Source organism: Numida meleagris, chromosome 18 (genome assembly GCF_002078875.1).
Source record: "Numida meleagris isolate 19003 breed g44 Domestic line chromosome 18, NumMel1.0, whole genome shotgun sequence".
Classification (NCBI taxonomy): domain Eukaryota; kingdom Metazoa; phylum Chordata; class Aves; order Galliformes; family Numididae; genus Numida; species Numida meleagris.
The window spans coordinates 7179262-7199671 of NC_034426.1; the positions used below are offsets into that span (position 1 = coordinate 7179262).

General features: G+C 56.5%; 2 protein-coding genes across 8 annotated transcripts in view; one reads left to right on the forward strand and one right to left on the reverse strand.

The window, feature by feature from the left end:
* On the forward strand, positions 1997-18709 carry DOC2B (double C2 domain beta). The gene is made up of 9 exons (XM_021416174.1): positions 1997-2539; positions 8413-8492; positions 10975-11049; positions 12012-12121; positions 16106-16232; positions 16378-16535; positions 17128-17209; positions 17365-17461; positions 18254-18709. Exons 1-9 carry the CDS (start codon positions 2209-2211, stop codon positions 18388-18390), a joined length of 1197 nt encoding a protein of 398 aa, XP_021271849.1. The 5' UTR covers positions 1997-2208; the 3' UTR covers positions 18391-18709.
* Positions 18230-20410, reverse strand: part of TEX14 (testis expressed 14, intercellular bridge forming factor) — a 35071-nt gene continuing 32890 nt past the window's right edge. For 6 of the 7 annotated variants that reach the window (XM_021416135.1, XM_021416139.1, XM_021416137.1 and 3 more), the window contains one exon: positions 19556-19941. The gene's annotated coding sequence lies outside the window, so the exon portion shown is untranslated. Of the gene's footprint in view, positions 18313-18702; positions 19942-20410 lie in introns of those variants that run through there. The other variant, XM_021416132.1, reaches the window with a different exon arrangement.

Here is a 20410-nt window from a genome sequence, read left to right on the forward strand (position 1 = left end):
GTGAGAGCCCGCGGTGCTGCACGGCCCCAGCGGGGGGAGCAGGTGGGAAGGGGCGGCTTAGCAAAGACAATCTGCTTTGGCTTGTGAGGTGGGGACTCATTAAAAGCCGAGGAAAATCTCCAGCTGCTTTCAGGAGGCTCGGGACCTGCCGGAGACTGGAAATTCCCATCTGGGCTATTAGCCCTGTTTTTGTTTCTTTCCATCTTTCTGCCTGGGGACGGGGCTGCCCATGGGGCCGGGCCTGTCCCAGCAGCGGGGAGCTCTGCCCGCCCCGAGCGCTGCCTTCGCTTTTCCCCGGCTGATCCCCGCGTGCATCTCGCCTGTAGGGCTGCTCCCTGCGGAGCTGAGCATCTCCCATCGGCGCTGCTGGGGCTGAGCAGCGGTGCTGCGGGACGGGGCAGAGCTCAGGGCCTCACCCCAACCCCACAGCCTCTATTTCCCGACCCGCCAAAGCAATCCTTCCCTATTTGGCTCGTGAGCTACCGGAGAAAACATTTGACATAATGACGCTCGGGTAATGGCAATAACGACGTTAGGCGCTCGTACCTAACTCGATTTTATTTATTTATTTATTTGCCCTTTCTTCAGAGGGGATTTGCCGCTGTTTTCTGGGCGTCGGGCCCAATTTTTGCTTCGTGCTGCCTGCGCCGCATCCTGGAGGCTGCGCCCAAAGATGGAGCCTGAGGGCAGGAGCCCCTCCAAGCCGGGCAGCCCGGGGCCTCCCCCTGCTTCCCCCCCCCCAACCTGGCAGCGAGCGGGGGCACTTCCACCCGAATTAAAGCACTAAGCATCCTGCGCTGGGCGCTGCGTGGTCCCAGCCCGGGCTGGGCACAGCATCAGGGCACAGGGCGATGACACGTTCGGATGCTTCAGGAGAAATGTTTGCTTCCAGGAGAGGAACAAATTAGGGGAGTTTGCCGAGTGTCAGAGCATTATGAGTCAGGGAAGTCCATTAACATTTGGCGAAACCTGAATGAGAAATGGAATTTTTCATTAGACAAAGAGGTGGTGCGTCACTTCGCTGGGTTTTGGGGGAAGTTCTCCAAAGAACGAAGCTTTATTTTTAGGAGACATCTGCATGCCAGGCTGCAGGAGCCTGCAGTTCCGTGTGCGTTGGCATGGGTTCTGCGCGTCATGAGGTCACCGGGCCGTGCTGCCCACGGTCAGCGTGACGTGGCTGTGACACTTGGCGTGTCCCCACACCACACCGGAGCCAGCAGAGAACCGCAGTGCTGGAGCTGCCCTGTCACACACAGGGAGAGCTTTTTGCACCACGCTCTCGTAGCTCTTGTCTTCCAGCGCTCCTTGCTCAAAAATCCACTCCTGGCATCGCGTGGAAGCGCAGATGTATTGATGGAGCACAGGAGTTGAGGTGGAAGCACCAGGTGGAGGCAGCTCCACCAGCACAAAGCAGCGTTCCCCTGCTGCAGCCTCACTGGGCAGCCTGTCCTGCCCCTGCCTCTGCCCCTGTCCCTTTCCCTGTCCATGTCCCTGCCCAGGGAGCATGGGGACACGGCACCACGATGCTTCTCCCGCTGCCTTGCCCTGTGCCGGGAGCGTCCGAGCAAGTGAGCGCCACGTGTTGCTCCAGCCCCTGGTGCAGGCGTTGCTGCAGGGGGCACAAATAGGGCTGAGCGCTCAGCACGTGGCTCAGCACCTCCTGGGCACGGCCAGGGGGCACAGGGACAACGCGGTCCCCTGAGGCCGGGTCAGCTCCGTCCCCAACCCGCAGCTCTGGGGACGCAGCACAGCGGGGACGTGGCTCCTCGCGACGCGCCGTGACCTTCCCGCTCCGAGGGGCTCGGGGAACGGAGCGCGCTGCAGCCGGGAGCCAGGGGAGTCGGCGAGGGGTCTCGGCCCCCCGGGGCCGTGCTGGGGAAGGGGCCGTGACCAGATGCCCACGCTAGCGTCCGGGTCCGGCCACAGCCCTCATTCCTCCGCTGCCGGTGCCGCTTTGTTGCTAGCTGGTGACATCACCCAGAGCCCACCCCCTGCCTCCCAGCCGTCGCTCCGTCTCGCTCACTCCTTCGCAGGCAGCGCTGGCAGGATCGGGGCTGTGCCAGCGCCAGGGAGAGAGGCAGCAGCATGCGTGCGGCGGCCGAGGCTGAGGGCACGAGAACCACGTAGGGAGCCCGGCGGAGCCCGTGCCCACCGCCACCACCGCCGTGGCCTCCTCGCTTCTCCGGGGACGCCGGGACAGCCGCATGCATGACACTCCGAAAAGGAGAGAAAACGACCATAAGTATCCAGGAGCACATGGCTATCGACGTCTGCCCCGGCCCCATCAAACCCATCAAGCAGATCTCCGACTACTTCCCCCGCTTCCCTCGCGGGCTCCCCGCTGCCGTCGGCCGCAGCGGCGCCTTGCGCCCCGCCGTCAGCCAGCCCTCGGTCGGCCCCAGCGAGACGCCCCGCGAGGATGACGAGGACGTGGACCAGCTCTTCGGGGCATATGGCACGACGCCCGCCCCGCCGCCAGCCAAGTGCCCCCCAGCCGAGGAGGCGGTGGACCCCGAGGGCTACGAGTCCGACGACTGCAGTGAGTCTCCAAGTTGGCGCGGGGAGTTTGCGGGGTGCGGGTCTGCGGGTCCGTCCCCATCTCGCCGCCCTGCCGGGGTGCTGGTTGCCCGTCGTGGCATGGCACTGCGGCGGTGACAAACCCTCTGTTGTCACCGCGTGCTGCCCCGGGGTGGGGGGTGGCCCTGGGAGCATCCCTGCTGCGGCCGGGCTGGGCGCTGGACCCAAACTGGGGAAGTCTCCCAAGAGCCACCAGTTGCTGCATTTGCCAATGCAGCTGCTTCCCTCCTCGGCCCCTCTCAGCTCCTTGCTTGCTCTGATGGCTGCTGGCTGGGCTCGGACCCTTTGCTTCATCCCTGGGGGGTGCTCAGCCAGTGATGGGCATCACTCGGCTTGGAATGGCACCCAGTGGGAATCGCTGCCCTCATCCTCTGCAAACTCCGCTCACCATTCCTCACTCGCTGCACCAGAGGGGCTGGGGGCTTCCAAGCCCTGCTCCAGCAGATGCAGGTGTTTGCAGCTCGGCTTAACCCCTCCCCACCCAAAACGTCCTTCCCACCCGGCTCGGTGCAGCTTGCAGGCTGCAGAGCAGCTGCTGTCTGGCTCTGCCAGCCGTGGCGGCTGGGGTAGCATCACTGCCCTCCAGCTCGGATACAAACCAAGGTCTCCGCTCAGCCCAGCCCTTAGGAGCCAGATCCTGCCCGGGGCTGGGCACAAAGTTTGCAGCCCGGAGGTGACGGGGGAAGCAGGCAGCGCTGCTGAGCGGTGCAGCGAGCCCGTCTGCAGGGAAGGGGCAGGCTGAGCTCCCACCGAGCGGAGCTGTTTACAGCCTCGTGCCAGGCAGGCGCTGGCTTTTCCTGTGCCAAATGTTCCAGCCCCACCTGGGCATCGCTCCCGGCGCTGGGTGGCTGCCAGTTGGGTCCTGAGCACTGCCCCAGGCGGTGAGCTGCTGTGCCCTGCGCTGCCTGTGGCCGGGGGATGCCGGGCTGCGGGTGTGAGCCCCACGCGGGCGCTGCCTCCTTCCCAGCCCGGTGCTGGGGTCGTGTCGCCCTACGAGGAGGAAGAAGAGGAGGAGAGCAGCTGTCTGCCCAGGGAGCTATTCCCCACTAAGCCACGTTTGTCCCAGCCAGGCAGTTAGCAGCGACTTTAACCGGATTTGGGTTATTTGCTGCTCTAATTATCAGATCGCCTTGGCTCGTGCTGGCAATAGGAATGGGAGCAGCCGGGCTGTAGGGCAGAGGTGTGCACAGGAGCTGGTGCACTCAGGGCCACGTCGCTTCCACCAACACCCATGGGTGCCGCTGTCCGTGCCATGGGCTGGGTGCTGGGTTCCGGCGCTGGGAGCAGCGCTCCCTGCGGTGTAACAGGTGTCAGCCGCGCTGCCGGGCTCCTTGGCCAGAGGTGCTGGGTCCTCCCCTGGCACGGCGGGGCTCTCAGCAGGGGCACGGTGCAGGGTGGCCCCAGCTGCTGTTGGGATACAGATGCATGAGGTGAGCCTATCCCTCCTCTGGCATCAGCAGCCATCCACAAAGCCAGCCGGGGGCTTGCTGGCCCTGATTTACCACCAGGGAGCTGGGTGGGGATTTGTGAAGCCTGATCTGAGGCTCAGCTGGGCTGGGGAGTGCCTTGCAGTCCCCCACATCCTCAGTGGGTGATTCAGGGCTGCATTAGTCACCTGCACTGCGCATTCCCTGGGAGCCCGTCCCAGTGTGGATGGCAGGCTGGTGGCAGTGGTATGGCCCCCATCCCTGGCAGGGCTGTGGGGATGGCAGTGCTAGGGCTGGGACAGCACCCATGGGCCACCCGCTGCAGTGCTCAGGTGACACTTCTGTGGGTGTCTTGAGTGCTCACATCTCCACCTTGGCCTCTGCTTTGGTGCAGCCAGGCCGGGATGCGCCAAGTATCATTCTCTAGGGATGCTCCAGACATCATCCCAAGGGCTAATCCATGCATCACTCCAGAGGGATGCTCCCTGCATCATTACGAGGGATGCTCCCTGCATCACTCCGTAGAGATGCTCCCTCCCAGCGCAGCCCCACAGAGGTGTGGGATTTTGCCACGGCAGGGCCAGAGGGAGGAGGATGGCTCCTTCCTGTTTGTCCCATCTCCCTGCAGGTGTCCCTCCCCGAGCACAGAAGCCACAGTGCTGGGAGGATCCGAGCTGCCTCTGGTTGGGGAGATGCAGCATTTATCTGGGTTTCCCGACTCATGCTCCTGCCTGGTGTTATCTCTGCAGCTCCAAACCACGGCCGCTGTCCCTCCCCATCCCTTCTCCCATCCACCAGCCACCAGCAATGACTCCCACCCCATGGAAGCGAGGGGACTCGGTCTGCAGCTCGCATCTCATGACGCTGGGCTGGGATAAGGGAACTGGGTTATTTAGGAAGGCTCTTTAGCATGAAGTTATAATTAGGGAGGCAAAGTCGTAACGTGGATATTAATTACTGGCTGCTTAAGGACAGGCAGGATAATGACGGTGTCGTGGGGCACCCAGCAGACGGGGGAAGCGGGGGATGCGTGGAAGGGAGATGCGCATTGTAGGGATGCGGATATTTACTTCTGATCACAACTCCTTTGCATATTTATAATCTTTTCGATCCGGAGAAGGGCAAAAGAAGTGTGGTTCTTGCTCAGCAAACTGAACCCACCCCTGCCTGGCTCAGCCCAGCTCGCACCGTGGTTCTGCTGATGCTGACGGCACATGTGTGCTGCCAGTGCCGGCACCGAGCATCATCCTCAGCATGGGGACAAACAGGGCTCTGGTCAGCGTCCATCCTCCAGGGGAAGGCCAGTGCCGGCGCCGGGGGCTTCCCGCATCTTTCATCTCTGTATTTAACACTGAGAGTGATTTATTTTGGGAGGGGGGGTTGTTATTAATTGCAATACCGTATTTCATTAAAGGGAGAAAGAGGGAGAGATTTGGAGGCCATCTCCAAATTGAAATTGCTGAAAGTCTAATTGCTGCTGACATCAGGGACCATTTAGTGCTGTAAAACATAATTGCATCTCTGAACTGTTCTGAGCAGATAAGTGTTCCTCTGAACACTCCTCCTGGAGAAGACAGAGGAACTGATGAGCATCCATCAAACAGCTCCAGGAAGGAGCAGCTCCCTGTGCTGCAGTGTGCCAGGGATGAAGAAACACCGACTGCCATCGATTTGGAGTAAAAAACCCATCCCATAGAGTCAGGGATCAGTGGTTGTTGGCCAGGGGTGATCCCGGGGGCTCTCGGAGCAGTGCTCCCCATGGACTCACCGACCGCAGCGATCCTCGGTTGCCCGGCTCGGAAATGGCAAAAATCATTTCTGTTCCTCCTGCAGAGTCATTTGCTGACATTTTGCATGGGGCTGTGAGCTCACAGAAGCGCTCGCTGCCTTTCAGGACCTTTCAAGTGATCTCCGTCGCGGAAGGAAATGAAAGCGATGGAAGAACGGGGAGCGATCTTTAATAGCGCGTTAAAAAAGCCCGGTTTGAAGGTTACCCAACCTGCGCTTTCTGTAAGGGAGCCCTAATCCAGACAATCCCCTGCCGTCTCTTTACCGCTCCGCTCTGATCTCCCTGGCACAAAATCCACGAGCAGATTATCTTGGGAGCACCAGCGCTGATAAGCAGAGGGACTCAAGGCCTTTGGACTTCTTTTAATTAGTCCTGTGGCGGGTTTTTTGCACTTTTTCCCAGCGCGCCGCTTTGCCGGGCTTTCTAATGGCGGCGGCGATACAGAAGGTTCCCCAATTTTGGAAGGGAAAATGCCATCGCTGCCTTCCTCTGTGAGCCGTGCCCAAGTTTCTGTGCAGCTCCGGGGCCGCCCGTGCCCAAAGCTCCGTGGTGGAGGATGCCACGTTCCGTGCAGGTTAGATGTGGTTCTCTTCCTAACGCCGCTGGTGGCTCCTTCCCATCCGTCTCTCCCACTTCATGGCGGGGAAGGAGGGTCAGAACCTGCTAATGAGTTCACAGCTCCTAATGGTTATTTTATCACTGGAGCAGAATAATCGTAATAATAATGACACCTCCTGCCTGCTGTCTGGAGAGCGCTAAGCTGCCTTTGTAATGCCTGACAAAGGCATTTATTTACATTTTTTTTTATTTGCGGTCTGCGTGATTAGAGGGCAGCATTCAGAATAGCCCAGCAGAGTTAAATATGTCTGGTAACAGTGCTTCTTGTCTAATTGCTGCCCTTTTCTTTTTTAGGCGCTTGCTCCCCTAATTAAAAGCACAATCCACTTCCGTCTCAGCTGCGAGGATGGCTGGGAGGGGGAAAGCAATAACCACAATAACAGCAGTGAAAGCAATAACAGCGGACAGCTCGGTTTCTTGGGAATCAAAGCTCACTTGCTCCCGGAGCACCAGTGCCCATCCTGCGGTGCGAAGCCACAAGCCTGCATCTGCTGCAGCGCTGCATGGCTGCAAACATGGGGCAGGTTGCTGCACCGAGGGGACAGGAGCTCCATTGGGATTTCCCAGCCAAACCCTGCTTCCACGCTAAGCCTTTCATTTGTTTTATCAATTGCCAAATCCAGCCAGCCTTTCTGTGATCAGCAACAGTGCGTGCTGGGGCTGGCTGAAGGGCAGATGGGGATGGAGGGGCTTTGAGAGTGCAGGGTTCATCTTCCATAAGCAGAAGGCCAGATTTGTAAAGTTTGACTTTGGCATAAGCCCGTGGTTTGGGTGGTGATGTTTTGAGTGGTTTGGATAGCCTGGATAGGCTGGGATGGTGATGGTTTGGGTGGTTGGATGGTTCGAGTGGTTGGATGGTTTGGGTGGTGATGTTTTGGGTGGCCATAGTTTGGATGGTTTGGATGATTTGGGTGGTGACGGTTTGATGGTTTGGCTGGAAGAATCCCTTGGGCCGAACCCAGGGGGGACTCAGGATTTGTTGTGTTTGGCCTCACCCTGCATCACTGCCATCTTCCTGAGCCCTGCGGGTGAACCCCACTGATTTCTGACTTACCTGAACTGGCAGCTAACGTGCCATGAAATTACTCCAGAGCAAAGGACGCGCGCTACTCTGACAGAACCCCCTCTGAATATTTGCTTTCCTTTGAAGGAAAAATATTTGCTCGGGAGCGGTGATTTCTGTTTGCTAGCAAGCAAACCTGTAGCTCGCGCGCGGCCAGGCTGGAAGATCGCTGTGAAATTGCAGCACAGCTCCTTCGACCCCCTGCACGCCCGCCTCCCCCGCAGTGCCGCGCTGCAGAGGCTTTGTGCTGGGAAGAAAGCCCCCGATTTCCTGCCACCCGTTTTGTCCAATTTACCTCCTGGGAAGCGAGCCCTGCTTTGGCATTAAGCAAAATTGCTTTGGGATTTTTTATTTGTTTGTTTTGTTGGGGGGGATGCAGGGAGGTAGGTTGCTCTGGCTTTTTCATTGCTTCCATTGATGTGACTTGCTCAGTGCAAAGGGAAAGAATTTCTCAGATCCACTGACCTCCTGCTGCTGAGGTCCATGCTTTGCCCTCCTGCCCCTTCCCCTTGGACGCATGCACTGCTGCGGCCAGGTTGCCGATGCTGTAAGGGAACATCGCTCTGTTTGAAAGCAGTTTTTTTTCATCTTAACCATAAAAGTATTTCCATTCTCACTGGGCTTAATTTACAGTTTGCAGCCAAACCAGAGCTGGGAGCGGATCCCATTGGCAGCTCATTAGTTCAAGGGTGTCAGCGTGCAAATACACACGAGGGACACGGCGGAATGTGCAGAGTGTGTGTCCCCACGGTGACAAGGCTACGCTGCCCAAATCTTCCCAGGAATGGGGAACAGCCCCCCAAGAGCCCCTCCGCTTTGTCCCAGAGCTCACTGGAGGATGCTCTGCGTTCCTCCAACACTTTCATCCACTCCTTCTGCACTTACCGGGTGAGAAGCCAGCTCTTGCTGGTGAATAACGCCCCATGTCTCTCCCACAGCTGCGCTGGGGACACTGGATTTCAGCTTGCTCTACGACCAGGAGAACAACGCCCTGCACTGCACCATCAACAAGGCCAAGGTATGTCTGGGCACCCAGAGAGTGAGGAGCAGGGCTGCGGTGGGCATTGTGGGGACATCAGAGCCCTGCTCAAAGCATGAGGCCCTTCCCCATGCTCACATCCCCTCCTGCCCCAGCTCCATCCCATGCCCACATCCCCTCCAGCCCCAGCTCCATCCCATGCTCATATCTCCTCCAACTCCATCCCATGCCTGCATCCCCTCCATCCCAGCCCCATCCCCGTGCCGTGCTGGCTGCAGCTATTTATGGTTTTTTAGCGAAGCACCCAGCCCGATGTTGTTATTGACTTGACGCTGTGACCGGCTGTCAGTTTATAAATGGCTCTTTTAAATGCTGCTAATCACTGCCACAAAGTGCTCTGCCTCAGCTCCTTTGCCGTCTGCATGATTGAAGCAATTAGGGTTTTTTTGGTTTGGTGTGGGTTGGTTTTGGTTTTTTGGGTTTTTCTTGGGTTTTTTTTGGGTTTTTTTTTGCACATTTCAGAGCAGAACATCCAGCAGAGGTCCTGACTCTGCCTCCGAGTGCACGGAGGGGGCTTGGGGCACTGCTCGGCTCCTGGCCTTCACCCAGCCCGGGGGCCTGGAGGGACCCCTCCCTGCAGTGTCAGAAAGGGCCAGGGGTGCTGCAGCAGGAGCCCCTTCCATGCCCCGGGTTTCCCTCTGTGCACTCAGGAGCTGACCCTACACACGGCATCGCCCCGCTCGTGGGGCGGGACACCCCCTCCCCTTCCCCCCCCCACCACGCTGACATTCAAGCGTTGCAGTCCTGTTCATTTCCATTCTGCTCTCATTCTCCCATTTTTCTCTTTTATTTACATCGCCATCTGCTCGCTCTCATTTCATCTCTCGCCTGGGGAAAGCTGCCAAAACTTGACTACAAAAAGGTAAGGGCCAGGACCCCGGCGGGCGGCGCTGGGCAGGAGCAGCGGAGCCTGGATGCGCGCGAGCTGCAGGGTAGTGCCGGGACACGCGCCGCCCCGAGCCCGGCTGCGCTGCTCCAGAAATTTGTCTTTCTCCTTTAGATAACCCCCTCCTCCAGACCACCCTCTCTCTTCCTTTTGATCTTCCTGCTCCTCTAAGTTTAATTCCCAGCAGTTTTACATCGGCCGGTGTTCCTCCTGAGTCCCGTTATTGCTGTGGTGGGGGTTCGTGGGCTCTTGAAGGCACCGACCTGGGTTAAACCCAACCAGCTGCAGCCCAACGCCCCTTTTCTGCTGCGCAGACACCAACTGCTGTGCTGTGCAGGAGCTCAGGACTCATCCTTCCAGGGCTTGCCCTGATGGGGCTCTTTGTGCCTCAGTTTCCCTAACAGGGATACCTGCCTTGCAATTAAATCCTATTAATAATCTCTTGGCTCTCTTGGAGCAGTTTTATGTCCCTCCATGCAGTGGGGATGATGGCACTGTCACCCCTGTGGTCCTCATGTTATTCCCAGCCGCCGCCAACTTCTTATGGATCTGGACGTGGCACTGGGACCTATTTTGCAGGCTCCCGTCACCCCATCCTCCATAGCACATCTGTTAAAAAAGCCTTTAATAGCCTCCTCAGAAGGTAATTTAATTGAACTGAATGGATGGGTGAATTACGGAGCTGCCTCTCTCTCTCCATCCATTTTCATGGGAATTCGCTTGCTCGCTTTATGATTTCATTTGCCATGCAGCATCCAGGCAGGTGGGGCACGAAGCCTGCGGGCAGCACCCGCTGCTCTCTGCTGTGAGCAAGCACCGAGCCCCAGATCAGGCACTGAGCCCATGTCGGGGCTGTCCCCATGTGCCATGAGCGTCCACAGAGCTCCACGTTCCCTGCGCTCCCCATGGCAGTGCCGGGGAGGTGACCCGAGCTGCGGTGCTGTCGAGGCAGAGCCGTGCAGCCTACATTCGCCGCTGATATTTTTATCCTGCTGGCTCTGGGTGAGAAGCCAAATCCTCTTTGCTGGGCACTGTTTGGCCGCAGGGCAGAGCCCTCCCCGAGGTCAGCACCTGGTCCCTGAGGCCCTGGGCTCAGCAAGGTGTGGATGGGGCCCAGCTGGGGCTGGAAGTGCTATCCCACACACCTGGAGCATTTACCCCCATCTCCTGCCCCAAAGCAGCCCCCTTCTCATGCTCTCATCACACACACCTGTAGGGGCCTGGCTCTGCCAGCTGCAGCCAGGGAACAGCCCTGTGTGGCTCCCGCACAGCCCGGGGGCATCTCTGTGGCTGTGATTCTCACCTGGGAAGCGAGGCTCTGGTTGTTGTGCTCCTGCATTGCTTCCCTTCCCCGTGGAAGTGGCTTCGTGCAGGTTTGGGGCATCGCCCTTCCATCGCTTTCAAGGTTGCTTGGAGGCCACACACAAAACCCATCGCCCACTGGCATTGCGAGCGCAGCCCAGTGACCGTGCCATGGCTGTGCTGCTCCAGCAAGAGCAGGGAGCAGCGGCACAGCTGCAAATGGTTTTGGGGATTGTTTGCTGCTCAACCCTGCTCACTGCTTTTCCCCTCCAGGGCCTGAAGCCAATGGATCACAACGGGTTGGCTGACCCCTATGTCAAGCTGCACTTGCTTCCCGGGGCCAGCAAGGTGAGACGTGCTCACTTCTCCCTCCCTCCCCATCGCTTTCCCCTCTGGAGCAGTGAGGGTTTCACTATTGTCCCCATAGGGTCACAAGGACCGGGGACAGCCCCGAGTGAAGCAATCAGGAGCTGGGAGCAAACCGGCTCTGCTTTGCTTTGGTTTTGTCTTTTTTTCTTTTGCATGCTGAGCCCCTCAGATCATAATAATGCGTGGTATAACTCGTAAGGGAAATACTTCCATCTCCCAAAGTTCAGCGCGTGCTGGAGAGAAGAGTAATTAAAGATATTGATGTGTAGTGAGAGCGCGGTGTAACTGATGGGGATGCGGAATTTAAATGCTAAATGTATGTGTGATGAATATTAATTACGCTCTCAGTTTACCACCAAAGGAAAGACCTTTCGGGGGGAGGTATGTTTACTCGTTACGGTTCAGCCGAATTAATTCATAACGTTCAGGGCGGTAGAGGGAGTTTTTAACCACATCCCGAGTTCCGTGGGAAACAGGAGAGAAGACACACGGCCCGGGGCTGAGCTGTGCCCCAGCATCACCCCTCAGCTCCAGGGCGAGGGCTCAGGCTCTGTCTCTCCCCACCCCTTCTTGGTGGGGGTCCCACGCTTGTGGCTGTTCCTGCAGAGCTGCAGTGCTGGGAAGCGTTCCCCCCGCTACCAGAACGCATTAGAAAGAAGTTATTTACAGTTCTTATTTTGAGTCAGCCAGGGCTGAGAGCTGTGCTGGAAGCGGGAATGCAAAGAACCAGCCAGAACTGCAAATTGGTCGTTTTTAATGAACCTGAAAAGATGGGTGTTTTTTTTTTTTTCCACCCCCCTCTCGCTCCTGCTGTACAAATGCAATCCCCGCTCTCGCTGCCTCTGCCAAGGCTCTGCTGCTGGGCTCCAGCGGGGGGATGAGGGGACGGGGGGGTTCCTGAGAGGCTGCCCAGGTCCCGCTCACTTCCATCGCGTTTCCAGGCAAATAAGCTGCGAACCAAGACGCTGCGCAACACGCTGAACCCCACCTGGAACGAAACACTCACCTACTATGGCATCACCGACGAGGACATGATCCGCAAAACGCTGCGGTAGGGCCTTGGGGACCCCCGGCACCAGTCCCTGCACCACCCATCATTTCCCTTCGGAGCCACGGGGCTCGTCGTGTCCCAGCTTTTGGGAGGGAGCTGTGAATTGTTGCGATAAGGGACGTGTGTTCGGATGTATTTCGCATCATCTGCAGGTGGGGTTTGGTCCCTGCGTGCTCGGCGTCGCGTGGCATCGCGGTGCTAGGAGAGCGTGCCCGTGCAGGCTGGGAGATGGGGATCTGCGTGCGGGCAGGCCGTCATATCCCGGCTCCATCCCAACGTGGAGTCTGTCAACTCTGCTTCTCCATCCCATGGCCGGAACCCGGTCCTGCTGCTCCGAAGCTGCCCCCAGAGCTGATGGTTTCCCCCGTGCCCACAGCGCGGCCCCGCTGGGGGAGCAGAGCCCACCTGTTGTCACAGTGCGCGTGCAGATGAGGAATTCAGCGCCGCGGGTTATTATTTCACATGGAAAATATTAGTCATGCTGAAAGTGCCGCAGGCTCGCCAGGCTGGAAAGCCTCTGGTTTATTATTATTAGCGGTGGGGATTTTTTTTTATTTTTTCCACTGCAGGTTTTGAAGTTTGCAGCCTCTCAGGCGTGGAAATCGGTCTGGGGGAGATGTTTGCTGAGATATGTGCTGAGACGCAGTGGGGAGCACAAAGCCCTGACCCCACCTTGGGGTGCTGGCTCCCTGCACAGTGCACGCAGGGACGTTGTGCCCAGAGCCGTTGTGTCCTTGCTCGCAGGCTCCCATGGTCACAGTGCTGCCCGGGAAGGTTTGTGTGCCAGGGAGAATGGAGAGAAGCAGTGGGAATTTTGCTTTGCCTGGAAGTGGCTCTGGATAAGAACAGAGTGGGGGTGGAAGAAGCATCCCAGCCAGGGCTGCTGCCACGCATGGGCTGCTCCCTTGCTGAATGGAAGCTTCAGGCTCGCATGGCTCCACTTTTGATCTTGCATGGAGGAGCCAGCACCCAAAATTCAAGTGCTTTTCATTTCCCCAAGAGCCGTTTCCCATGCTCCTGTTTCCTCTTCTCCACCTTCCCAGCAGAAGGTGTTGGCAGAGGAGATTTTCTTTATCCTGAGGCACGCTTAGATGAGACGTGGCTCCTTACAAACATACCACAAGGTAGAAAGTGCAGCGTGTAGTGTAATTCCTCACTCAGATTTCCTGCTTTTTGGAGGAGGGAGTGTTCACTCAGGCAGAAGGTGCACATTGCAGCTCCTGTGGACACGGATGCAGATGTGTGCAGGAGGCAGCGCTGATGGGACGGGGCCAAGGGGCTCTGGGTGCATTGGTGCTGGGCCTGCAGAGGGGCAGAGCTGAGGCTGCGGAATCCCTTTCACAGAAAAACAACAGCATGGATCAAAGCACTGCAGTCTTTGCTTCCTGGCTGCCCAGGGAGCATGGGGCTCCAGGGCTGGAAAAGGGTCCCCGGTGTTCCCTGCCCAGCTGGGCTGCTCCTGGCTGGGAGCCCAGCACCAAACGTGGCCCCGCGGGGCAGCAGGGATATATGAGTGATGAGCAAAGCAGCATTTTGTTAATGAAGCAGCCCCCTCAAACTCCCCCATCCTTCGGGTTTCAGGAAATGCAGCAGGTGGGAGGATCTTGAAAGGTCTCATCCATTCATTGAGTGAAGTCCTCGCATCCAGTCCCAGCCCGAGCAGTGGGAGCCGCCTGCTCTGTGGGGCCAGGCTGGGGCAAGCCAGGGGCAGCGGGGCTGTGGGCGTGGGAAACCGATAGGGAAATCAATGCGGGCAGAATGCAATCGCCTACATTAAAATAATCCCGTGTAACAGGCAACAAATAGATCACATTCGTAATAAATACCAGAGCTGGCCGGGGACGGGATCTGATTATTCATATCTAGATATATTGGCAGAGCGATGCATTATTCATGTGATACTCAGCGTGCCCGCGAATGCCAGGAATTCTTTGTTTAATCATGTGTTTGACAAACATCATGACTCATGACATATATTATTCAGAAAATAGTATTTGATCGGGTCTGAGAGGCACATGGCAGTACCTGGGGCGTGGGGTCCCCAACTGCTCCGTGCCAGGAGCAGTGAGCAGGCACTGCGCTGCTGCTGCTGTTTCCGCTCTTGGATGCGGAGCTGCTGGGATGGAGCCCGGCACTGAAACCTCACTTTGTTCCAGGGAGAGCTGGGCAGTCCCGGGTCACTGTCTCTTCCCGTGTTCCTTCTGACATGCAGGCATCATCCACGTCCTGCTCCTCCGCTGAGAGCTATCCAAGTTGCTATAGGGACCGCACGGGATCTTAGAGACAGGCGCGGCGTCTCCAGCATCCGCTGCCTGCTCTGTGCATATAGAAAAGGATGAGGGCCCCCAGATGAGTTCCTCGCTGACCCCATCCTCCCCTTTCTGCACCAGCAATAAGGCCGGAGCCGTTCCTGTGCGGGCTGACGCCGTGAGTCAGCAGCGGGGTGGCCAGAGCTGCAGTGAGTCAGGGCCGGAGGAGTGGGAGGGGAGCACATAGAGCGGGGATGTTCGTGGGCTTCCCAGTGCCCCACTGCGGTGCTCCTGGAGCCCCCGCTGGAAAGTGTCAGAGCGTGAGGAACCGGGCACAATGAAGGGAGAGGTGTGAGGGGGTGATGTTCTCGTTCAAGGGCTCACGCAGGGAGCGAGGGTGGCTGCTGGTTTTGTGTGCTTCCTGTTTGTCATGGAGCCTATTTTTCTAACCCAAGGCATACAAATTCCATCACAACGATTCCTTGTAATAAAATTCAAGCTGGTGTAATTGCATTACACCCATTTCCAAGGGCAGGGCTGGGTTCAGAGCTGCGCTAATCTGACTCACATTTCTGCACTGATGGGGCAAGGCACCGCCAGCCCAATGTGGTTCAAGAGAGAGGAACTTAAGGCTGGGGCCGGCAGAGCAGCTGGCTGCCCTAGCTCCTCCAGGTGCTTTGGGGAGGCAGCCGGGCAGGGGAACGTGTTACTCACGCTGTCAAAAGGTAAAATCTGCATTGGCCTGGTGTAAGAGCAGAGCTGGCTCCGCATTCAGCACTCCCTCCCCACGCACGCTGGTGATTGCCTCTTGTCTGGAGTTACTGCTGCGCCTCCGCTGGTTTGGGTCTCTGAAAGAAAGAGAGGAGGAAGGGGAATAAGAAATAGTGTGCCTGCATTTCAGATTCTCTTTGACTATTCGGCTGTTGCAGTGGGGTGTTTTTCTCCATGAGTATCTATAGTAACGCTGCATCCAGCGATGGTTTTCTGGAGAGTGCTTTCCCCATGGTAAAAGCCCTTGGCCTTTTTTCCCAACCCCTGTTCCTCTGCCCGATCCCCTCTTGTCCTCTGGTGGTCAAACTGCCAGTGGATGAATCACCCATCCATAGAGAACCCACCCATGGAGAAACTGCCCATGAATAAATTACCCATGGATAAACAGCCCACATGTAAACCATCCATGGAGAAACCATCCATGGATAAATCATCCCTGAAGAAACCAACCACGGTGAAACCACTCATGGATAAACTACCCATGGATAAACCATCAACGAAGAGATCCTCCACCCAGGGATAAAACTCCTATGGAGAGGTCATCCACCCATGGATAAACCATCCATGCAGAGATCATTCTCTTATGGATAAAACTCCCATGGAGAGATCCTCCACCCATGGATAAACTGCAGTGTGCAATTTGTTCCACTGACGTGGGATTGATGGGCACTGTTTATCTGTAATTAAGTTTCTCCCTCCCAAATAGTTCCCATTTACCAAAACCTGTTAAGGCAAAGCACAGTCCTGCTGGCAGAGGTGAGAGATGGGCAGCAACGGGAATGTCTGACAGAAGAGAGGTAAATAGGCAGTGAAAGGATGGGAAGACTGTAGGAACATCTGAAAAGGGGGAAAAGGAGAGACTGGAAGAGAAGGGAAGTCTGGTGGGAGAGGAGGCAGAGGGGACCCCCAGTGATGTCCCCAGCAGCAGGGACACAGAGATAGCTGTGCCCTGTGCTCCTCCCAGGATCTCTGTCTGCGATGAGGACAAATTCCGCCACAACGAGTTCATTGGGGAGACGCGGATCCCACTGAAGAAGCTGAAGCCCAACCAGACCAAAAACTTCAGTATCTGCCTGGAGAAGCAGCTGCCGGTGAGTGGTGGGGGTCACACTGACATCCCCATGGGGCTGTGTGACACCAAAAGTGTGTTTCAAGCAGCACTGGGGCTGGTTTTGATCTCGGTGCACGCACAAGGAGCGGGCAAGCAGCCCTGGACTGGGCGCATTCCCTCCCCAGATAGACAAAACAGAAGACAAGTCGCTGGAGGAGCGCGGCCGGATCCTCATCTCCCTCAAGTACAGCTCGCAGAAGCAGGGCCTGCTGGTGGGCATCATCCGCTGTGCCCACCTGGCTGCCATGGATGCCAACGGCTACTCCGACCCCTACGTCAAGACGTGAGTGATGCTGGGTCGCCAGCAGTGCACCCCACCCTGCCCCTCCCCAGAGCGGAAATTAAATGATCTCGTTAAGGGCTGTAACCGACACCCATCCCTCACCCCTCATCCCTGTCCCCTGCACCCTGACCCAAAATTTGGCACTTGTAAGGATGGCGCTTGTTGGGATGACACTATGGGGATAAAATGTGCCCGGCTTGTGGGAGGTCAGTGATGGAGTTTGTTGGCAGACTGCTTCCAGCTTCTTTAATTGCTGTTTAGGAGTGGAGACATTTGTACGAAAATCCATCCCTTCTTTTCTGAATGCTCACAGGAACAGCTCAATCCCTAAAGCAAAAGAATTATTCCCCATTTTTCGTGGTATTTTCGATGCTGCCGTGTGCATCGCAGGCAGTAGATCATGCCTGCAGGGTGGAAGCAGAGCAGACAGACACGTGATGCTTCTGGTACAAGCCCTAACTGTTAATGATAAGCAAGAGATGGAAAGTGGTGCCAGCATGGGAACGGAGCCGGGGCACAGCAATGGGGAAGATGCTCTAGCTGCCCGCTGGCCCCTGGCTGCATGCTGACGTGGGGAGGGGTTTCCTTGCAGTTACTTGAAACCAGATGAGGACAAGAAGTCAAAGCATAAGACAGCAGTGAAGAAGAAGACACTGAACCCCGAATTTAACGAGGTGGGTCTGTGCTTCTCACCCACTGGGCTTTTCTCAGTGCTGTGAGCGAAAAGAAAAAATAAATCAACTTGGTCACTGAGGGAAGGGATGGAGGTGAGCTCCGTGGGCATGGGCTCCGTGTGGGTTTAACCTGAGCACTCCTGGTCTCCCTGCAGGAGTTCTGCTACGAGATAAAGCACGGCGACCTGGCCAAAAAGACCTTAGAAGTCACCGTGTGGGACTATGACATTGGGAAATCAAATGACTTCATAGGTGAGTGGGGCCCTTGGAGCACCAGACATCTTACAGCTATCGTGAAGAACAAACATTCCTTGTTCTTTCCGTTCCCAATTTCTCCCCTGGCTTTTCTCCCAGTGGAGAAGCTGTCCCAGCTCTTCCCCCTCACCTGACACCTCCTTTTTCCTTCTCTTTGTGCCCCTGTGCTCTGCTGCTCTCTGCTTTATCCCCCTTGCACCTCCCGCCCTGCCTCACCGCCATCCCTCTGTCCCAGCTGCCTCTTTCACACTTCAATTCTTCCTGTTGCCTTTCTCCATCTGAGGTTTCTCTCCTTTTCCCCACTACCTTTTGCTCTTCTCACACTCACTTTTTTTAATCTCCATCTCATATGCCTACTCCTTTTTCACCTGCTGCCTTTCTCCGTCCTCCCGCTTTGTGCTCCATCCCCACGTGCCTTCCTGCTGTGTTTCTGCTTTGCTTTCCTCTTCTCATGCACCTGAGCCTCCTCTCCCTGACCTGAGCAGGCAGCAGCTCACCCCACCGCTCCTGTTTCCAGATTATTTTTCCTGGGAAAAAAAAAAAACAGATTGAACAGGGAGGTTTCATTTGTCTCTGTTGGATGTCTGGGCTTCAAAGTACCACCGAGGCGTCGCTGTTAGCAGCCACGGTGATGTGTTGCTAACAGGAGCCCGGTATCTCTGCTGTCACAACTGCAAACATGACCTGCAAGTGGGGCCCTGGAGAGGACCGGCATGGCTGTGTCCTGGTGTGCCCCAACGTGTCCCACAGGCTGTTGCATACTCACCTCTTCTCTCTGTCTCTCTCAAGGTGGAGTTGTGCTGGGAATCAATGCCAAAGGCGAGCGGCTGAAGCACTGGTTTGACTGCCTGAAGAACAAGGACAAGAAAATCGAGCGCTGGCACACGCTAACGAACGAGCTGCCGGGGGCTGTCCTCAGTGACTGAGCTCCCCACGCTGCCTGGGCTCATGGACTGGGCAGGAGGCAGCGCAGTGCTGCTCTGTGCTGGAGAGGGGAACGCGTCCCAGGGAGCAAGGCGGAGGCCACGTGCTCTGCTCAATGGGTCCCATCCCCTGCAGCTTTTCCAGAATGCCTCTGTGCACCTTACACACACCCACAAGCATGCACGTGCATGCACACACACACATGCATAACCACGTGCTTGCACACACGTGCACGCACACACACACGCACTCAGCACGCACCTGCATGCACACAGGTCTGACTCCTCTCCCAACTCGTCGCTGTACTGACTTACCTTCTTGCTGCCTTGCAATTCAGTGGCAAAAATGAATGCATCAGTCTTCGTTTGTGTATCTACTATGAGCAAAAGGCATCACTAAAACTTGGAACTATTTTACTGAGGCCGTCGTGCCCTGTTCCTGGTGGTTTGTCAGTCTTTGTGGTTTGGGCCTAAGCCGTCTTTTATGCATTTAAAGCTCCTCCGTCGGAACGACTGTGTTCTCTAGTATCATGGGAAGACTGTTTGCTTTTCTTCCAGAAACGTTGTGCTCGTCCTGACAATGCAGCTCGGCCTCCCTGGTAGCTGCTATGAGATATGCAGCGGGGACCGCTCCTTCTGTCCTCGTGCTGCTCTCCCTGCAAACAAACCCTTCCCTGGAGCTTCCCAGCAGAGCTTGGGTCCTGTTGTTTTGTCAGGAGTTCTGGCTCATAGGCTGGATTTTCCTATTGCTCCTCTTTTCCCACTGCCTTCCATGCCATAGGCGTTCCCATGGCGAGCTGCACAGATCCACTCGCGGGGATGCTCAGCCTGGTGTGCTCTGTAGCACGCTGATTCCAGCCCAAACCCCCAGGTATGGCACAGAGCAGGGCCGGCTGCTGCATCCCACCCCGCTGCCTCTCGTGTGAAACCCAACAGGTCAGAACTCTGCCAAATGCTGCACCTTGCCAGAAATTTCGGAAGCCTTTAAACCACAGTTCCTTCGGAAGAGCTGCTGTCCCGTCCGGTCTCAATCTCTTCCCTCCAGCTTCTGAACCGTGTAGCCGTGTACGCGTGGGTGTCGGCGACTTCCTTTCAGAAAGCAATCAGATCTCTGGAAACCTCTGTGGACTTTTCCAAGTTCCGATAGCGTTACTCCATATGTTTGATATGGGGGGGGGAGGGGTGGGCAAAGGGGGGAAACGTTCATAGGGTCTTTTTTAATAACTTCATATTTGTAATGCATTCTACAGATATGCATGGATTTTACTGGAATGCCAGCAGCGTGCCCACGAGGATGCTCCCGCGGGTGCTCCGGCCCCATGCTGCCAGGGGCTGATTTTGGGGTGCAGGAGCTTGTGCAAAGTGGCCGTCAAGAAGTGATGGGATGGAGCACATCCTGCTGCTCCTCACTTTGTACCGAAGCCTTTTCTAAGCGGACTGTCCGTGCATCCCAGCTGCATGCAGAGCGGTGGTCGTCGCGCCCGCCTTGTGACATGTTTGATACCGATGTTTTGCTACCATGTGAAGGCTGCAGAATTCGTCCTTACCTGCATCCTAAAGGAATTTTGTATTTCAGTATTATCTCTCTGTGTACTTTTTGTCAGATTTGTTAATATTTATAACGAGAACCCAAAATAAAAAGGGGGAAAAAAGGAAAGAAAAGAGGTACAGTTTATGAGTGTTGCCTTGACCACAGCATCAACGTTTTTCTTGTTGCAAACCTAAACCTTCTAAACCAGCACATGGGGATCGTTCTGCACTGCACGCTCCTTTCTGCTGGACAGATCCCCAAAGGGCTGAGGGCTTTACACAGGGGCTTCCAAGGCAGGGGATTAGGCAAGGGAAGATTAGATACCAAGTCTCTGAGTTTCCATTAAGTTTGCATCCCTCAGAGGTGCTGCATCAGCAGAAAGCCACTGGGGATGAGCCATGCAATGCTCTGCGCAGCACTAAGGGCATATTCTGCATGAATTGTTCCATCCAGACGTTGTGAAGGGGGCAGACGTATCACCCCAACCATGTC